At 33.2% G+C, this 20,854-nt stretch overlaps 1 protein-coding gene across 1 annotated transcript in view; it reads left to right on the plus strand.

The window, feature by feature from the left end:
• The window catches only part of CFAP47 (cilia and flagella associated protein 47), a 487,004-nt gene that overhangs the window by 150,511 nt on the left and 315,639 nt on the right, over positions 1-20,854 (plus strand). The window contains 5 exon segments of the mRNA XM_059910362.1: positions 3,912-4,012; positions 4,890-4,941; positions 7,617-7,741; positions 8,890-9,118; positions 19,681-19,902. Of these exon segments, the coding sequence (XP_059766345.1) occupies positions 3,912-4,012; positions 4,890-4,941; positions 7,617-7,741; positions 8,890-9,118; positions 19,681-19,902 (729 nt within the window).

Below are 20,854 nucleotides of genomic sequence, written 5' to 3' on the forward strand. Positions count from 1 at the left end.
CATGAAAGGACAATCAGAGCAATTCAGACAACTTGACTCTTAAAAATGTCAATGCCATGAAGCATCAAACAAGGCTGGGGAACTGTCCTGGAATAAAGGAGACTAAATTCAATGGGTGATCCCAATTTGGACCCTGGCATTATTGGGACTCTTGAATAAGGACTATAAATTAGATAATATTCTTGTACTAATGTTAAATTTGATGGTAGTGATGATAGAATTGTGATTATATGGAAGAATGTTCTTGTTCTTAGGGGATATATGCCTAATATTTAGGGGTAAATTTGTGTACACACACCTTTTAAGAAAATTAATTGCAAATAAAGAAAGAGAAATCAACAAATGTGGCAAAATGGTAATTGATAAGGGATACATATGTGTTTATTTGTCGTTCACTTTTTCTGTAAGTTAGGAAAAACTTAAAGTACATCGTTGGAGGCAGAGGAAAGAAATCATTAATGAGAAATATTGAGTGAGCCTGAAATAACAGAGGAAAAAATAAATCATGTACTCCATATATGACTTTCCATACATTATGGTATTTACTGCTTGATTTATCATACTAAAATATCAGTAGTTTGTACATAAAAATTCTATCTAAAAGAGTGGCCAGAGTTTTTCTTATTGCATTTTGCATTGTTCCTTAGGGTACAGCAGTACCTTTTGTTTCTATATACACCACTTCACGATTTCCACCTCTAGAAGAATTTTCATGTGTCTAACGGGAGAATTTGTTTACATTGACTTTGTAAATGCTGGTTATGGTTTACTTAGAAGAGCATCTGAAGTCAAATGCTTCTTCCTGAGAACCCAGGAGAATATTTATAGCTTCCAAAAAGGCTTTTATTTAAACCAGTTTTAAATAGGAACTTTATGTAATTTAACACTATTAGAATAGCTAGAAGTATTACAGTATATGCTGTTTAATGAGATAATTAATAAAAGATGCTAGTGAAAAACATTTGTGTTTACATTCATCATCATCTATATGATTTTATGCAGACTTCCTAACTTTGAGCATCTGTGCAAGACAGATCTGGAAGCTAACCATTCCTATGCAGTGGCTTATATCAGAGCTTTGTGTCAGGCAGATTGAATTTGAACTTGGACCCTCTCTTTTCTAATTGTGTGACTTTAAATAATTATTGACTTTTTCTGGACCTTGCTATTGTAACCAAAGGCTGAGAAAATTAATAATACATATCCTCTAGGACTGTTGAGAGGATTTATGTAAATGAAATAATGCATGTTAGATGCTCAGCACAGTAGCTGCCACATTTCCACCATGTTCATCAACATCTGCATCATATCAACTCTGTTGTTACCAGGAATGTCCATCCCAATTTTGGTCCAGTGGAACCATTCTAAATCACTCATGCCTGAAAATTTCTATTTAAGTCCCAGAATGGAATTGAAACCCATAATGTCAGAGTGCTTTTCATTTCACTGTTACTGTAATATTGAGTATTTTTAGAGTAAATCCTTTACCACCATTGGTTCCTGTCTGTATGGATTGGCATAGAGAACCCATAAATAATACCATCTCTGATAAGATACCATAAAGTACTCTATTTTCCCAGAAATATTTTTGTTAAAATGTAGTGTATTAGTATTACCAACTGCCAGCCCCTTGAATTTTTAATAATTATGATATCAATGTATAAAGTGTCCATATTCCCATACTGTATAACTTGTACAATTTCTATATCATGTGCTCCATAGAAGAATGTGGTCAAATGAATTTTGTACATGTTGGTTAGTCTTTAAGGAGCATCTGAAATCACATCCTACCATCTCTGACAAACTAGTTTTATAAGAGAAAAAAAATTGGTATATTTATTCTCATTTCATTCTCAGAGTGAAATTTTATTTCATCCTTATTTTCCTTAGTTTTGTACCATTTTATAAATGTTTCAAGTGATAGTACTTCTTTTGTTTGTTCATTTGGTAGTGGTCTTGGGTAGGGTTGTCCACAAGCTAACTTTTAGGTGAGGACTCATGGATATGTGAGAAAAAAGCAAGTAAGGAAGTAAGCGAAGCAGAACCAGGGAATCAGTCATCCCAAATAAATGTGAAATTTAAGTCCCAACCTCAGCTTGGTCCCCAGGATTCTCTGGAGATGAAGTTACCATTGCACAGTTTTTGTCCTATTTGAAGTAAAGTTGCTGGGCTATCAAACTCCCACACCATACAGGCATGGACTGCAGGATTACTCTAGGGACCATAAACTCTTAAGGCAGTTGAGACTTGCAGCAGCTCCAGTAGCCCAGCAGTAATTCTCTGAAGAAGGTAGCAGTTACCCCACCATGCCCACCCAGAGGATGGGAGCCCAACACAAAGGATTACATCCTGGGCGATAAAGACTTAAGGGCCGAGCACCCACAGCATTTGCTAGAGTCACCTTTTTTTCTTTCCTTTTTTTTTTCTCCTCCTGTAATCACTGTTAAAACAAAATGACATTTTTGGTTCTAAGATAGCAATGATGATGGTGTCTACAGATAAACTATATTATTTAATCTGAAAAATATCATTAAACATAGTTGGTCAGTTAATGGACTTTTGATTGGCTGCTACGTTTAGCATAAATGCATAATATGTAGAAGTAATGATTCACGCTGTCAAGGAACTTAAAATTGCATTTTAAGAGGGAAATCACGTGGAAAAAAATTACATGTAAAAATACAACTTAATCCTGAACAGGGCAATCTAATGCCCTCATCCTGTTTAGGATGAGGCAGGGGAATGACTAGGGTTGGTTAAATAAGACAATGTTGAATCTGTTTATTTTGCATAATATTTTAATACCCACTAAATGATAAAGATAAAAACAATGCATTCCTTATGGGAAAATATCATATGCAGAGCTGAGGTGAAAATCAATTCATTTACATATAACATGTTTATTTTAATGTCCCTTGACAACTCATTATATTTCAGCTACAGATTTTTATTAGTCTCATCCTATTCTATATTTTACTTGCATTAACTTGGATTATAACATGGGATTTTGTCATTTCACCTTGGCCAGTAACCATAAGCTAGATAGAAGAGTGAGTATGATAGATGATTCAAGAGTAGAATTATCTTGATATGCTATAATGCAGAACTGAAACCAATAAGGCGGTATTACAGTGGTATAGATATAAAATATAGTATTTATATTAAAAAATCAATTGCACAAGGACAGAGTTGTCATATAAATTAGACAGGTAAAAATAATAAGACTATTTCACAATGCTTTCATAAAATAGAGTATGCAGATTGTGGAAGGTAATAGTACTCTTTACTGGTTGAATAACTTTTAAAGTATTACTTTCAGTGCTCAGACACATTTAAAGAAGGAGAAACACAAAACAAAAGATCATCTAAAGAAGTTAGATGGTATGTGAAATATTTAGAGACCTTGCAGTTGAAAGAACCCTTGAACATTCTAGATGTTTGCAATATGGAAAAGAGAGTTTAGAGAAGATATAGTGAACTGTCTTTAAATATTTGAAGGAATGTAATGGGGACTGTAGATTGTAGATTTTGTTCTGTGTTGCTCTGCAATAGGATTTATGAGGTTACAGTTCTCCAGATATGAAAGAAGGTGAGTAAATTAACTCTGAAGCTCCTTCAACTCTAAAATTTCCTGAATCTGTTTGTGAACCTGCATAAGTACAAGCTGTGTTCTAGAGCACACTAGACAGAGAAATTTACCGTCTCTGTTAAAAGCTTTAAAAGTAAATATTCTTAAACCATTAAAATAGATACAGTAGGTGGTTAAGAAAAACAAAGTAGATGGAAAGAAAAATCATGAATAATTCATGTCTCGATCATTATAGGCATCCAGGATACTTAAAAAAATCTTTCATTGTATTTACTGCATCTGAAAATTTTATTTTATTGAAATGCAGTATTTTCACTTTTAGGTTTTTACTTCCAGTTACCGCAACAGCAGAAAACTGCATTCTTACTCTCTATTTATATATGGCAATTCATCTTGATGAGCAAAAAATTATTTTAAAGAATGGTAAGTTATACATGACTATTGTTTTGAACTCTCGCTGTATATGTTCTTTTTATCCAAGGCTGACATCTAGAAATAGAGTGATTTTAAGATTAACAGATGTTTATTAAACTCCTGTCAGTACCGGGGGGTGTGTTTAGCATTGAAGGTAGATTATGGCAGTGTCTCTTAATTGCAAAAGTTGACAGTCTAGTGAAAGATACATAAACAAATTAATACAAAGATTGAATTAAGAGCTCTGTATATGAGCCAAATGATTTCTTGGGAACGTGGAGGGGGGGGTGCAGAGGTTAATGCTGATGTTGGAGGTTTGGATGTCTTTATAGAAGAGATGACATTTGTGTAGAGTTTGACAAATGATCTTGAATAGGACAATTTGGACAAAAAGGCAATATAGCAAAGGCATGGGGGTGTGATGGGAGACATAAGGCAGATAGTGTGGGTATGGGACCACACCACTGCACCCTCTATTCTGTAATAGTGGGGACCTTCTGTGGCTTTTGAGGACATTGATCAGTGTATTAGAAAGGAAGCAATTGTTGAGATGTGAGGCGAATTCAAGTGGATGGAGAGTGATCAGTAGACCAGCTAGGAGTTGCTCCAGGAGAAATGGTGAGAGAAGCTAAGAACAACAGAAGAGAAGCTGCAGAGTAGGGAGAAATTTGAAATGTAAGACACAGAGAAGGATGCTTACTGAAGTAAATTTCAGAGGGAGAGAACAGTGGAGAGTGGGAAAAAATTCTCTGTGTAGGTTGTCAAGGCCTTAAGTTTCAGTGCTAAATTGCAGGTCTTTCCTGGGTTTTTAAGTTTTCTCATCTTCTCCACTTGCTTGAAATGTTTACCACTCCTATGAAACCTTTTCAATCCTGTTCTGCCTCAGTCTCAGGGGATGAACTTTTCTCTAACTTTTCAGAAGAACTGAAGACCACCAGGCAGGAACACGCTGATTTTCCACATACCAAACATGCCTTTAAACCCATCATCGCTCCCATCACAAAGCCAAGGAAAGAAGACTCTCTCCTCCTTAGGCTGTTCCTTTATCTGAATCTCATTATCCAGAGACCTTGCTTAATCAACTAACCGTGCTTACTCTTGCCGTTCAACTTCTGCTTCCCTCTCTTAGCTACTTTGGGTGAGTGTGCAGGTTGACAATAGGGAGGAAACAGGAGACTATCCCTTCATTGGATAGGCTCATTCCCAAAGAGGAGAAAGAGTGAATTCAGGTCATGCTTGCCTAATTTACCAATCCAATAAACCACTCTATTTCCCAGAAAGAGGGAGGGAAATAGCAAAGGAAGCTAAGATTAAACTGTTGTCACTGCACTACTGAACACTGAACAGCAGTTTACACTATTGACCCGCCCCCCTCCCCTCATCAAACTCTAGGCTTCTACATACCATACTTCCCTGGGTCACTTCTCACTTCTCTGATTGTTCCTTCTCAGCACGTATATATTACAAATTTTACACACATTCTCAGAATTTAAAAGAATTTTCTGATGAATCCTGATGTTATATTTTTATATTCTTCTAGTATTGTGGATGGGTGGGGGGGATTTCAGATAACAGTGTAATAGAAAGAGCAGAGGATGAAAAGTCACAGAACCTGGGTGGAAATTCTATTTTGTGTTCTAAACTCACTATTTTGCCATATGCTTTTATCTTTAGTTCTCAGATCCTTAAATATCTGTTATTAAACAAAATGTGCATGATGGGGGAGTAGCACGATACTAACGATATCTGTTTATCTATAAAAAAGGCTTTTGTGAAAACTCATAGACTATAAATAACTGGAAAGTATTATTATCACTTCATCATTATTGCTATTATAACTTATTATTGCTTTACCACTCTTTTATATTTTTCATAATATCTCTCCCACCCCAAAATAATGAGGAATTACTGTACAAAATACTGCTATCTCTTTAGAATGAAAAAAAATGAATGAAGTCTTTGTGTTTGTATGATAATTGTTTAAAGTAATACATCCATTTGGGTAAATATTACTATGGAAAGATATCATGATTCTTAAATATTCTAAAATATTTTTAGAAATATGTATAACAATAATTTATAACATATATTTAGTGCCTCCCAGGCATATGATGCTCTTCTGAGTGCCTTATATTTGTAATTTCATTTAGTCCTCACAACAACTGTGGTTCAATACTCTTATTAATCTCACTTTACAGATTAAGAAACTGAGTCATAGAGGATAAGCACATTGCCACAGGGAATTCTAACCAAATTTGTGAGATCTCAGAGCATACATACGTAGCTACTGTGCTCTAGAGTATGATATGTTCATTAAAGGTGAAACCTTAAAACATACTAAGTATATCCAAAAGTAAAGAAGTATGATTTACTTGTTATACTTAATATGCTAATTAAAAACCTATCATACCGATTTTAGTTGCAGGGTACAGATGTGGGTTTGTACCCCACTAGGAACTTTTTGTCATTTGATGGTGAGTTGAAAAGGTACTGCCTAATGCAGTATGATTATGTCAAAACGAATCATTCTGTCATTGAATTTCCTAAGGCTCACTTCTATGAAGTCTGTAGTGGCTTAGCATTCTGGAGATATGCATACTTAATTGGGTAAAGGTTCACTGGCAAATTCTGAATGGCTTTGTACTGAAAGAGTGGAAGAAGCTTAGTATATACCAGCTTATTTATATGTGTTATTGCCTATAAAGTAATCCTCAAAACAAACACATGAGCTCAGAACCCTTGGTTTCATTTTATGGTTAAAAACAGACGTTTCAGAGAACTTGTATAATGTACTCTTGGTTTAATAGCTCAGGAGTTAGTTGTGGTGCCAAGCTTTCAAATTAGATCTTTTTAACTGCACAGGCCATGCTTCTCCGACAGAATAACATGAATATGTGTGTGTGTTCATATATATACATACACACATATATGTACACACATATGTAGATAGATAGATAGATAGGTTGATAAGCAGATAGGTAGATAGATAGATATCTGGCCGTCGGTTACATCTGCTTCCTTTTCTTGGTCAGCATTGCCGGTGGTTGGGTTTGGATTACCATGCTGGCAAACTCTACTGTATGCACAGTGGCTCTAACTGGAATAGAGATCAAAAGCTGTACAAAATGATATCAGCTCATAACCAAGCAGTGCTTTCATTTCAGAAAATCAACTAGGAAGAAATTACTTTTGTTAGTGACACTCTTCTTATATTCGATTTTGAGCACTATATATAATAATTCTAAAAATTTGGGTGTATAAACATTTTAAAAACTTTACATATCTTTGTTCATGCTAAAGTTGAACATTGTTCATTCTCCAATAACTTTGAAATACCATAATTTCCTTATTAATAAAGTTCATTCAATTCAGAAAACCATATCACCCTTTATTTTATTTTTTCCTATTTGACATCTTACTTCATGTGTAATGGGCACTTAGACATTTTTCTTTTATTTGGTACTGTGTACAGATAATAATGTTTGTATATATATACACACATATTTACTATATATATTTATATATTTGAAATTATGAAATTCAGGTTCAGTAACTTGATAGTGAATTCACAAATGTTTGTTTGACCTACTATGATCCAATGTGTCGTTTGTAGAAAAGGATGCCAGTTCTGTGAAGGCCGGAGCAAGGTTTTGCTTGCCAATCGAGAAGCTGGATTACCCTCTCCTGCTCCTAGTAAATTTAGTGATGCTGAGCCTGAAAAGGGAAGATTATTTGTTGGTATGTGGCAAATATATAGTGTACCACCCAAACCCAATCCAAAACATTATCTGTTTAATATTATTTGATTCACAACTTAGACTTTTTCAGATAATAAGAAATCCATGAAGAAAACTGAATTTGTCATTAGTTTTGAGTGGGTCATCTGCTTTGGGAGCTCTTTCCAATGATTTAGAGCAGAGATTCTCTAATGTTTTTGGTTCATGATGTGCTTAGTATCTTAGTACTTTTCTGTTAGGCCAAAAGATGTACCAAGCAGTTCCATTTATTAAATTGTTTGGTAGAAAAACCTAAGAGTAGAATCAATAGTTTATATGATATCCAACAGATGTTGTAGTGGTATTTAACTAAAATGTTAAATATCTGGCAGAGCCCCTGTGAATTTGCTGTGACCCTCTGTACACAATTCGGGAATTCGGGGTTTGTCTCCTAATTATCTAGCTGGATCCAATGTTGCTTATCTTAGAAAGAGATGCATGCAGATAAATATGTGAATTTGATATTATTATTTGTAATTAACTATTCAAATATTCCTTTCTCTATTGAAAATTTTGAAAATTTTCCTTTTTAATGAATGGACCAAACCAAATTAAATATTGAGAGGTTTTGAAATGAGTGTGTGCTTGTGCCATTACACAACCAGATATTTACAAAAAAAACAACAATAAAATCATTTTATATTCTTGAAAATTTCTCTAGTTCAAACATGTTTTGTTTTACTGAAGTGCTTCATTTGGATAGAATGTCATTTTGAATCTGAAACCAATATTTTGTTTTTATAAGTTTTTCAGCTAAAGTTTAATTCTGTCTAATAAGTAAAACTGAAGAATTGTCTAAATATTTTATATATGTAATACTAAATGAAAGTTTCCATTTTAGAGAATGTTTTCACATACCATTATGGCAAGATGAAAATTTAATGGTTTTCTTTATTGAAATTCATCTCTCTTTAAAGTATTTCTGTTGGGGATTTGAAAATAAATGTCTTCTTTATGTTAAGGTACAGTAAATTGACTCAGAGTTTCTTTGAGAACATAGAATAATTTGTAAAATGAGCTTTGTTTGTCTACTTACAGATAGCACTAGCTGACAGACTATTTTACTCTGTAGTCAAGTAACCCTTCTTCATAAACAAATTTGAATTTTAGGAATGGAAATAATACCTGAAAGATTGAACTCAGGAAAAAGTGAAATGTCAAAGAAAAGCAACAGATCTATGGAAAAGGAGGTGAAAGACGAGCAGTTCTTTTCTCCTGAAGAAGGTACAAAGACATATGACTTCTTTAAGAAGGTTGTAAATGCAGCTCAGACCTGGTTCAGTCTCTTCGGCTGGCCTGAAGGACCCCATTCTCTTTCTATTCCAGAGACTATAAGAAGGTGACAACTATATGTTTCTCTAAATCCCTTGTCTTGTATCATATAATAAGATATCTATTTATTGGGGTTGTTTGAAGTAAAATACAATTGTTAATTTATTCTAAACTGATAAATTATGAGGAGGCTGTTAAGAAAAGCAAAAGGATGCAAATAGAAATTCTTGAGTATGCGTGTACTTTTTAATTTCTTCTAAACATCCAGTGGTTTTAGGCAAGCACTGAAAGTCTCTGAACCTTGGTTTCCTCATCTGTGAAATGAGAATGGATGAACTATGGGTAGGAAATCCTTTTAAACTTAAAAAACTTAGTAACCCCACGTTTCTATATAAATGAAATTCAGCTGTCTATCAAGAGTATCATCAGGTAGTCAGATAGTAAATTGTGTTAGTGAAAAGGGAAGACGCAATTTCTTTGATCCTATCTCCCGTTTGACAGTATCTTTACCTAACTCTTTCATGTGTTGTTTTATTACTCAGAATGTCTAAAATAGTTAACTGCATTGGTCATATCAAGTCACTTTATTATGTTTTTAATTTTAACAGGAATTTAGGCACCTCCATTTTTATAACTTTACTGGTGTAGTGGTTCTTAGAGCTTTCCTACCTCCTTTTTCATCACTGGGGTAACTTGCTGGCACCATAGGGGCAAGTACTAATCTATGTAACTAGAAGGGCTGTATTAGAATTTTTGCATCTATACTCAGGAGCAAGCTAGGTTATTCTAAGTCTATAGTTTTCCTATAAGTTATCTTTTTCAGTTTTTTAAGTAAGACAATATCAGCTTCATAGAATGAGTTAGATAATATTTTCATCTTTGCCTACGCTGAGGGAAAATTAATACAGCAGATACACTGAATATTTACAGACTTAATCATAAATCATCTGACTCCAGGGAATTTTTTAGAGAAGTTATTCTCTTATAACCTTTCATTTTCTGTTTTGGTGTTTTTTTCTACTGAAAAGTGTATCTATTTTTAGTATATTTTAATGGTTTATTTTCATTTTCAGAGAAATCATTGATTGGGCATTTACAATTCATTATTTAACAGTTGTGACTAGTAGTATTATGGTTTATATGTTTAAAGTCTCTTCATTTATAATTTTAATTTTATTTTTTCTTGATTTAGATATTTTACTTTTATGTCTCATAATGAATAAGTTCTTTGATTTATTCATCTCTGTTAAATAATGCTGGTTTTTTTTCTTTATGATTTACTTTTCCTTTAAACTTGAATGGTTTGCTTAATTATTTTCAGGTCTATAAATTTATCTCTATTCCACTTTGGATGGATTCCAGATTTTTTGCTATTAAGCATTCTCATTTTTGTTGTTTTTTATAGAGCTTGTGATTTTAACTTTCATTTTCTATATTTTTTACTATATTATTGATTGCTAATTTGTTGTATAATATGTTATTGTCTTCATGCGTCATTATTTATTTGCCGAGTCTCACTAATTGTTGGGCGTTTACTTATGTTATTTTGTTCTGTATTTTCTTAAAAACAATGCCAAGATTGAACATACCTGTTTATAAATGGTAGCAGATATTTCTAGATGTTACATAGGAAGGTTCTCAGAGGTGAGATCACTCGATCAAATAATATAAGCTTTTAAAAATCTCTTATATTTTCAGATGATTTTCTAGTAAGTGTTCTGTTGTATATCCCTACTAATGAATCACATTGTGGGTCTGGTTGTTTCCTGATGGAATTGAGAACTTTGCTGTTTTGATACATGAGAAACAGCCCATGCATACAGCCTGGGGAAAGGCAGTTCTGGAGGAGTAGGAGGGCCTCTCTAGCCCTGGGAAGGAAGCTGCCCACAACCAAAAAACTTGGAATTGTTACTTTGTCCAAGTAACAGTGTTATTCAGTGGTAATTCTTCATTTGGAATCTTTGGATCATGGACTCCAGGCTAAGAAGATATTTTTTCAAGATCATGTAATGTTGCCAATATTTGAGCCCCTTCCTCAATGTCTCCTACGTTACCCCGTCCGCTAGATCATTCAGTGTTTCTAATGAGAAGTCTGATGTTGTATTTTGTGAGTACCATGTTCATTCTCTCAAACTTATTTTATGGTTTCCATTTTTTTCTGCTAATCTCCTATTCTGCAACTTATTGAAATAAAATCTGAGTGTGCAAACATTTTATATCATTCAATCTGCTTGGCATTTAGTAAGCCCTTTCACTTAGAAAACTCATCTTTTAACTGTTTTTCCCTACCTCATTTTCTGCTATTTCCTTCCCTTTGTTTTCTCTATTTTCTCCGTTCTCTCTTTCTTAATCTCCTCTTGGAATGATGGTGAACCTGCATGACTAATCTATATCGCTCTCAGTTATGTCTTATGTTTTTCATCTTTTTCTATATTTTGCTTTCTTATACTTACAGATCTCCTTCACTTCCTCTTCCAGTCTTCATTAAAATTTTAAAATTGATATTGATAGTTTTGTTTTTTTAAGAACTCTGTGTTATACTTTAATTATTTCTTCCCTCCTTCCCACCCTCCTTCTTTCCCTCCCTCCTTCCTTCTGTCTTTTTCTTTCATAATATCATCCTATTTTTATGTTATGGATGCCTGCCTTCTCAAATACCTCTTCCATATCTAGTACTTCTATTAATCATCACGATACTGTACCCCAGGTCACTTCCTCCCTCTGTCTCTGCCAACTCTAAGTTTGGAGCCTCTCTTCTGTTCCTCTAGGAAAAAATGGCTTCCTTTTGCCCTGTAGCCTACCTACTGCTGTGCAGTCCATCATTTTGATCTATTCCTCAATACAATTCTATCCATTCTCTGTCTTCCAGATATTCTTCAAAGTTTCTAGTACACTAATGGTCCTTTTCCCAATGTCAATGTTGTTGTAGGTTTATTCCCTTTCTCCAGTCTTTCTGATATTTCTGAGAAGATAAAGGATATATGTTCATTTTGTTGTCCTGAACAGGAAATTGCCCTTCCTCCTCATAGTTTTGTACACTTCTCTTCCAGTTATCTTCTTATAGTCCTAACTTAATGACTCATCATTTCTGTCACTGCTTTCATTATTGAGGTCTAATAATCCATGCTCTACTGAACTTGCTTTGCAATATCTCTCTTACCTTGTTCCTTTGAAAATAATTTAGTGATATTTTATTAATAATAATGATTAATATATACTAGACTCTTACTATAAACATGGCATTATTGTATGTATCTTGTGGGTATTTAATTCATTTACTCTTTATAACTACCTTTATAGGTACTATAAAGTGAGGTAGGTACTATTATTATCCCTATTTTACTGATGAGAAACTGAGGCAGAGAGAGAATAAATAACTTTCCCAAGGTCATTCAGCTGATGAATAGCAGAGCTAGGATTTGAACCCAAGCATTCTTCTCCCAGAGCTAGTACTTTTAGGCATCGTGCCACTTGCCAGTTACTGGGGGATCAGATGAAGAATTAGGAAACTTTAACACTTGAAAGACGTGAACTCCACTACTTGGCATTTTCATCTTTGGCTTTAGGCTGGACACTCTAAGTTCCTCTGGTTATGTATATCAGTTCAAGGAGAAAAAGAATACAGTAGTCTGGAACTGAGGATAGTTATGTAATCCTAATGTTTACGGATTAAACTGAGGATTTCAGACCAAGTGAAGCTTAAAGTCCTGGGAAAGCCATGAATTCTAGTGAAGTCATGCATGTTCACAGGCAAAGTGGAATTGCCTGGCCTTCTGTGCAATAACCCCCGGCTGGAGAGTCATCCACTGCAAGCAGCATTACCTGGAAAACGAATTCATTGTGAATTACGGTGTGAATGTCAAAAAGTTTCTGTTTTCTTTCCAACATTATTGAACATTTTCGAACACACATTTTTGAACACACCTTTTTTGAACCTGAAGATACAGGTTGTTAGAAATGCTGCTTTATTGATGTTATCTCAGGTAATTTCACTCTTTATAATAACAGTTTGCAGCAGCAAGGCAATATATTGCCATTTCATTTGTTGATTTGAGAGCGATTTAGGTGGATTAGCAGAAGCCAAAGGAATTATTTGAGGAAATTACCTATTTATTGATTAATTATTAGTCTGTTTTCACTTCTTAGAGGCTCTCAGATATTATTTTCAGCCCTTCCCCAAATCAACAAAAGATGGAAATAACTATAGAAAAATGAGAGACCACAAAATTTATGTTTCAGAAATCATCAGTCGACTAACTTTAAGTTGGATGAATTATGGGAATTAACGTTTTCTCCAAACACCACAGGTCACAGTATCATTTAAATTGTACTGGAAATCCCACTTCATCTGGAAGGAGTGATTGTTGTACATTTCAGTGCTAGTACAAGCTTCTGCCCCAGTATGTGTTTCCCTGAAGCTGTCACACACTAAGAGCACGTATAGGAATGCCAGTCAGGAAGCTTAGGAGGAAGAATTCAAATTGTTCCAAAGCTAGGCATTCCCTATCATAAGGTCTCATTTAGTATATAGAATCTCACAGAAAATCAAATTAATCAGTGGAATGTTCTACAATTCATAACAAAAGCATGAAAAATAAGGAAAATATTTTCTCTATGCCTCCATTTCTTCATTTGTACAAAGGAGATAATGATGTTACCTACCTTATAGTGTTGTGATATTTAAAAGAGGTAATGCCTTTAAATCATATAAAAACAGAGCTTAGGACCTAGTAAGTGTTCAATAAATGTTAGCTATTATTAAATGTAATTAAAATTACGTTAATCGTGTTATGTATTTCTGATTTCATTCATCATATTCACCAATTCTTCTTCTATTTAACAGTGGAAGGTAAATTTAAAGCTTATTGTTTCCAAGCACTTACCCAAGTGATATTTCATTAATAATATTTCTCCTTCCCTTGCAGGATCTTTCCCCAGCTTGATTTAGGAACTTTTGACATATAAAAAATAGATGTGTATGTGTGTATATGTATATATATATATATATATACACACACACACACACACATACAGATACACACGTACATATGGCATGTTTTTGTCTTTGTGACTTTGAGCTGCTGGCAAGCTCATTGATAAACTTAATAATGTAAATGTAAAGCATAACCTCCATTTCTGGGCAGTCTGCCTATTCATATTGCCAACAGGGTCCAACATAGTCACAATATTGTGTCTTTAGATTGAAACAATGTGTTAAAATGAAAGTGGTTATAATAACTGATTAGAATTGAGTTCCTTGAGTTCTTTTCACTTCTCCCCATTACTATAACAATAATGAACATTTTACAATTCTTATTTTCGGAATAGTTTTCCTTCTTTAACCATTTTACTACTTGCTTGCTGGTGATAGTGGCAAGTAGAGGGTGGTTTCTTTACAGGGAAAGATAGATCATAAGTACACTGAGCTTTTAGGTGTGCATAGTTTGTCTCCAAAGCAGGGGGACTCTCATAATTGAAAATGAAACTTGAAATCATTAATATCTTAATACTGAAGAGGAAAAGGAATATGGTTAAAAATTATCAAGTTATCAAGTAATATAAAGTTCACATTTGTGGGATATGCATACATGTAGATAATAAAGAAAAGACTGTGTAAGTTTTACATCATAATTTGTTCTCCCAATGGGCAATTTAGTTATTGACTAACAGTGTAACCTTTTTCTCTAACAAACCTCTGGACACTAAGTTAAACTAGCTAATTTCAGTCAATCTTCATGTGCTAAAGGAACTTTGAAGACCCAAGCTGTTTCCTCTTGACTTTTAAAATCTTGACAGAAAACACAAAGAGAAGGGTTCACAGCTAAGTGCAACCCCTCAATTTACTCCTAGAGCAAACCTCTGTGCAGGCATCACTTTGCCAGCACCCCAGGAGCCTCTTGTGACCCTCACAACACTACCAAATCTCTACAACTGAAAGGAAACTACTAGCCTGACATTTATGGTAATCATATCCTTGCCTTTTTTTTTTTTTTTTAAGTTTTATCACCTAAGCATAGATCTGTAAACTCCAGAGTTTAATATTTTTGCTTGAATTTTAATAGTTTTTATCACCATGTGACATACATGTATAGCTAACACTTACACCAAAAAAATAGAACATTGCTTGTATCTCCTAATCACCCCCACCTCCTGCATCTACTTCCACCTCTAAAGGAGGCAAACATTATCCTGAATTCTAACGCTAAATATTAGTTTTGTCTGCTTTGAACTTTATATAGGAAGAATCATACAGTTTACATTTTTTGTGTGTGTCAGGGTTCTTTTGCTCAATATTATGTTTATGCGGTTCATATATATATATTTGCATTTAGGAGAAATTTATTTTTAATGCTGTACACTAGGCCATTGTATGAATATTCTATAGTTTATTCATTCTCCCATTGATAGGCATTTCGCCACCTCCCAGATTTTTCTATTATGAATATTGCTACCATGAAAATGTTAGTATAGGGGCTTCCCTGGTGGCGCAGTGGTTAAGAATCCACCTGCCAATGCAGGAGACATGGGTTCGAGCCCTAGTCCAGGAAGATCCCACATGCTGTGGAGCAACTAAGCAGGTGTGCCACAACTACTGAGCCTGCACTCTAGAGCCTGTGCTCTGCAACAAGAGAAGCTCACGCACCACAATGAAGAGTAGCCCCCTCTCGGTACAACTAGAGAAAGCCCGTGTGCAGCAACGAAGACCCAATGCAGCCAAAAATAAATATATATATAAAAAAGAAAATGTTAGTATATGTCTTTTTGTACACATATTTCTGAAAGACATATATATAAGGGTAAAATTGCTGAATCATAAGATAAAAATATCACTTTTAGGGGGTACTTACAAAAAATTTTGCAAGGTGGCTGTACCAATTTCTACTCCCACAGATCACAAATGACAGTTCCAGTTGCTCTATATCTTAGGAAATATTTAATATTGTCAATCTTTTCAATATTAGCTCCTTCTGGTGGGTGTGATTTGAATTCATATTACTGGTATTGATATTAAGAAAAATTGTACATGTTCTTGGTCATTTAGAAATACTTTATCATAAAGAGTCTGTTCATGATTTTTCCCCATTAAAAATAAATTAGATTCCCTTTTTCTTATTTGTAGGAATTTTATGCATTTTGTAAAATTTCAAACACATCTGCAAATAATCCCTCTTTTTTTCTTTTTCAGTTCTTATATCTTTGATTTCTTTTTCTTGCATTATTGCATTGGCTATGATCTCCAGTTAAATATTGAATAATAGGCATCTTCCTCTTAATCTCAATCTTAGTGAGAAAAACCTTTAACACTTACCATTAAGTATGACGTTTACTCTATGATTTCTATAGAAACACTTTATCTGTTTATTAAGTTTATTTCTAGTAGCTATGAGTTTTCAAATGAAAACATTTAATTTTTAAACTATAGATTTTCTTCTAAAGTTGTCTTTACTATCTAAATTGCGTATTTTTATATGTAATATGTTATTTCCATTCCATTCATATTTTTTTCTAATTTCCATTGTGATTTATTTTACAAAGGTTATTTAGAAGCTTACATTTGGTGATTTTGTTGTTGATATTCAGCATAATTTCACTGAGGTCAGAAACGATCCCCTTTGAAATTTTTGGGCATTTGTTTATTGGCCACCATTTATTTAGATTTTATAAACATTTCAACTTGAAAATATTGTGTATTTTATAGTTATTGAAAGCTGTTTTCCATGTACACATGGTACACGTTTGCTTATTATACTCTTTAAATGATATATGTGCTCACTGATTTTTAAGTTATCAATTACTGAGATAAATTTGTTAGTCTTCCTTTGTGTATTTGACTACTTCTTTTTCATTCAGTCAATTTTGCTTTATATATTTTGAAGCTGTTACCTAGTACATTCAAATGTGCAGTTGTAATACCTTTGTGGTGCATTGCCCATGGAATTTCTTTCTTTATACTTAGTAATGCTTTGTGCCTTAAATTCTAACCTGTCTTTTAGTAATATAGGCACATTACTTCTGGTTAATATTTACATAGGATTTTTTGAATCTTTTACATAAATCTTTATTTCCTGTGTTTTTGGTTATATCTCTTTTTATACCCTATATTTAGCTTGTTTCATATTATTCTTTCAATCTTTTTCTTTTAACTTGAGTTTATGGTTTATATAAATTTAATATAAATACTGTAAATTTAGATTTAAATCTATGATGTTTTTAAGTTCTACTTTTCTGTCTGCTCTGTGTTCCCTTTCTCTCCTTTTTTGCCTTCTCTTGGATTGATGAAAATTCTCTCCTTATTTCATGATTTATCCTCTACTAGCTTAGAAGTTAAGTACACTTCTCTTATTCTTTTAACAATTACTTTATATATTACAGCATACATTCTTAATTTATTAAATTATTGTCGAATTAATAATTTTTTCCTCTTCCCTGATGTTACAAGGACTTACGATATTTTTAACTTTATTTTCTTCCCTCCAACATACACTATTGTTGTGTACTATAATTATATATTTTATATATATGCTATATATATATATATATATAAATAATATCTGGAGTATATATATATACCCCAGATATTATTATTTAATCAGTCAATATTTGCCCATATATTTACCAATTTAATTTTTCTTCATTCTTTTTGTATCTTTGATCTTCCAAATAAGATGATTTTCTTCCTCTTGAATAATTATCTTTATATCTTTTCATTAAGGTCATATGGTAACAAATTCTGTATCTTGTTTCTGAAAATAGCTGTATTTTTTTCACCTTTATTCTAATTGTATAGTTTTGTTTGGTATAGGATTCGAGGTTGGCAGTTATTTTCTTTAAGCATATTTAAAATATATAATTTTTTTCCTGTATTCTACTGTTTGTGTTAAGAAGTAATCTGAAATTCTAATTTTTACTGCTTTGAAGGTGTTTTCTTTTTGGGAGGAGGGGATCACTTTTAAGAGTTTCTTTTTATATTTGGTTTTCAACAGCTTTACTCTGAAGTGCCTAGGTAACTTTTCTTTGTAGTTATTCTTATTGGGGTTCATAGTGATTCTTTCATCTGTGGTTTGATTTTTTTATTGTCAGTTTTGGAAAGTTCTCACTCTGTATCTTTTCAAATTATATGACTGCTCCATTCTTTTGGGCTCCTCTTCTTTGCTCACTCTTCTGTATTTCCCATCCTTTTGTCCCTCTATATTGCAGTATGGATACTTGCCTATGGCCTGCATTTCAGTGCATTACTTTGCTCTTCACTTGACTTAATCTGCTGTTAAACTCATCCATTGCTCTCTTAATTTTACTGACTGGATTTGTTTATTTGAAAATTTTCCATTTAGTCATTTGTTATATAATTTATAGCTCAGTGACAAAATTCTCAATTTTAAACGTAGTCCGTGCACTTAATTTAAAATCTGTGTCTTACAACTATAATAAATGGAGCCCCTGTGTGTCTGTTTATAGTGTTTATTGTTTCTTTCCATTTGCACTCATCTTATTGCTTTTTTTTTTCCTTTTACTTGGTCATTGGTTATGTTTTAATTCTGTTTAGACCATTTATCTTCTTCATAATTTTTTGTAGAACTATTTTAAAGCCTATGATGGTGCTAATTTTCTCCATGAAATATTTGGTTGATTTGTTGGTAACTTCAGGATATACTAGGTTTATTATGTACATTACTTTTCAGGAGGTTGAGGAAAGAAAGGTCAAGTTACTTCCATAAAGTCATAGAGTAAGTGGCAGAGCAAGGGTTGGAGGAATGGTAGTCAAACCCTTACTTGTACTTTTTCTTGTATATGCTATACAGACCTACTAGCTACTAAACTGGAGAACTGCCATTCACAATGGCCCCTTGGGTACTTTTTATTTGTCAGTGTAAGCGAGTGATGCATTTGTGACTCTCATTGCTAGCAAACAAATAAGCAGTGTAGTATTAGATATTTGATAAACTGTAGGCAGCAAGAATTAGTTGGAATTTTTTACTCCATTTAAAAATTAACATGCATCACAACTTGGTATGGGAGATATCAGGAAATAGAGATTATATTGTGTTATTTAAAAAACAGAAAAATATGTGGAAACAATAGATTTCTGGACTTTATCTTTAAAATGAGAATCTCCACTCATGCAGCCAGTGTGCAGCATGTGCCCTTCTGACTATTAAAGTATAAATATTGAGAAAATATATATAAATTTGTATATATTGATATATGTATGATGAACGTTTGAAATCATTCTTGGAAATTATTATAGGCATTATTATCTCCAATTTATAGTGTACAAAATTGAGTTCATTAAGTTTAAATAAACTCATTATACTCACACAGTTGGTAGGTAATGAGTCCAGAATTTAACCCTTATTCTGTTTTTCCAAAGCACTTAACATTTTCTAATCACAATCCAATCTTTTGGACTTGACAGTAGCAACATTAGATAATGATGTGTGCTTAAAACAAGATAATGGAAAGCTCTGAGGTTATAAAAAAAATCTAATTTTTACTAACAAATAGGTAAATGAAGTGAATTTTGTAGTTTCTTCTTTGATTTTAAATAGAATTTTATTTAGTCATTGAGAATAGTTTTTTTTTTCTATAACATTGTGAGACGTTTATAATTTTAAAATTGTTTTCCCATAGGAATGTGTATAAAATACAATTCTACTCATCAGCTCCATCACCCAAAAAATTTTTCAGACAGAGTGACTTTTCCAAATGTAATAAGACCATTTATGATGTGATGCTCCACTTGAGTGGAAAAATACCACCTGGAATTACTTCAAGTCAGTCTTTACCTGTGGATTACACTGAAAGGGTGATTCAACTTCATTTGCAACATTCTTCACTTCGTGACTTTCTCAGGTAAGAGCATGGATGTACTAATTTAAAAATGTAACTGTGGCATGGATGGATAGATAAGTAAGTAGATGGGTGGGTAGATAGATAGACAGGCTTTGATATTATTTGTCTTTTTATAAAATATTTACTAAGTTTCTACAATATACATAACCCTGTAATACGTACCTTAGAGAAATAATAGAAAATAAGCATTTTATGACCTATTGAATTTATAATCTAAGGCAGTCATTCCCAAACTTTATCATGCATCCAAATCATTGTGATGGTGTGTTAAACAGGTACAGGTTCTTCCTCACAGAGAATATGATGCTAATTTGCATTTATAATAAGTTTGCAGTGATACTGATACTTGTGGTCCATGAACTCATTTTGAGAACCTTCAGGTAAGACAAATATAGAAATCTATTGAGTTAAAAAAGGGATGAAACCAATACATTTATTCCTCAGATTACTGTTAATATAATCTCAAGTCCTGGATACTGTGAACTATTAGTCTGCATATTAAAGTGTCTTAATATTCAAATAATAAGCATATGAAATTTTCCAAAAATGGTTGATAGAAAATACTGGAAAAATACTTGTCATCATAATGTCTGTGTTCCTCTGCAGACATTAAGTGGCAATTGACCAAGAAATGGGAAAATAATGTTCATTAAAAGAGTCAGGGGAAAGGAACTTCTCTAGGCAGGAAACACAAGAGAAGGAAAAAACCTACAAGAAGAAACCCAAAACAATTAAGAAAATGGTAATAGGAACATACATGTCGAGAATTACCTCAAATGTAAATGGAATAAATGCTCCCACCAAAAGACATAGACTGGCTGAATGGATACAAAAAGAAGACCCATATATATGCTGTCTACAAGAGATCCACTTCAGACCTAGAGACCCATACAGACTGAAAGTGAGGGGATGGAGAAAGATATTCCATGCAAATGGAAATCAAAAGAAAGCT

The sequence above is a fragment of the Balaenoptera ricei genome, chromosome X, assembly GCF_028023285.1.
Source record: "Balaenoptera ricei isolate mBalRic1 chromosome X, mBalRic1.hap2, whole genome shotgun sequence".
Lineage (NCBI taxonomy): Eukaryota > Metazoa > Chordata > Mammalia > Artiodactyla > Balaenopteridae > Balaenoptera > Balaenoptera ricei.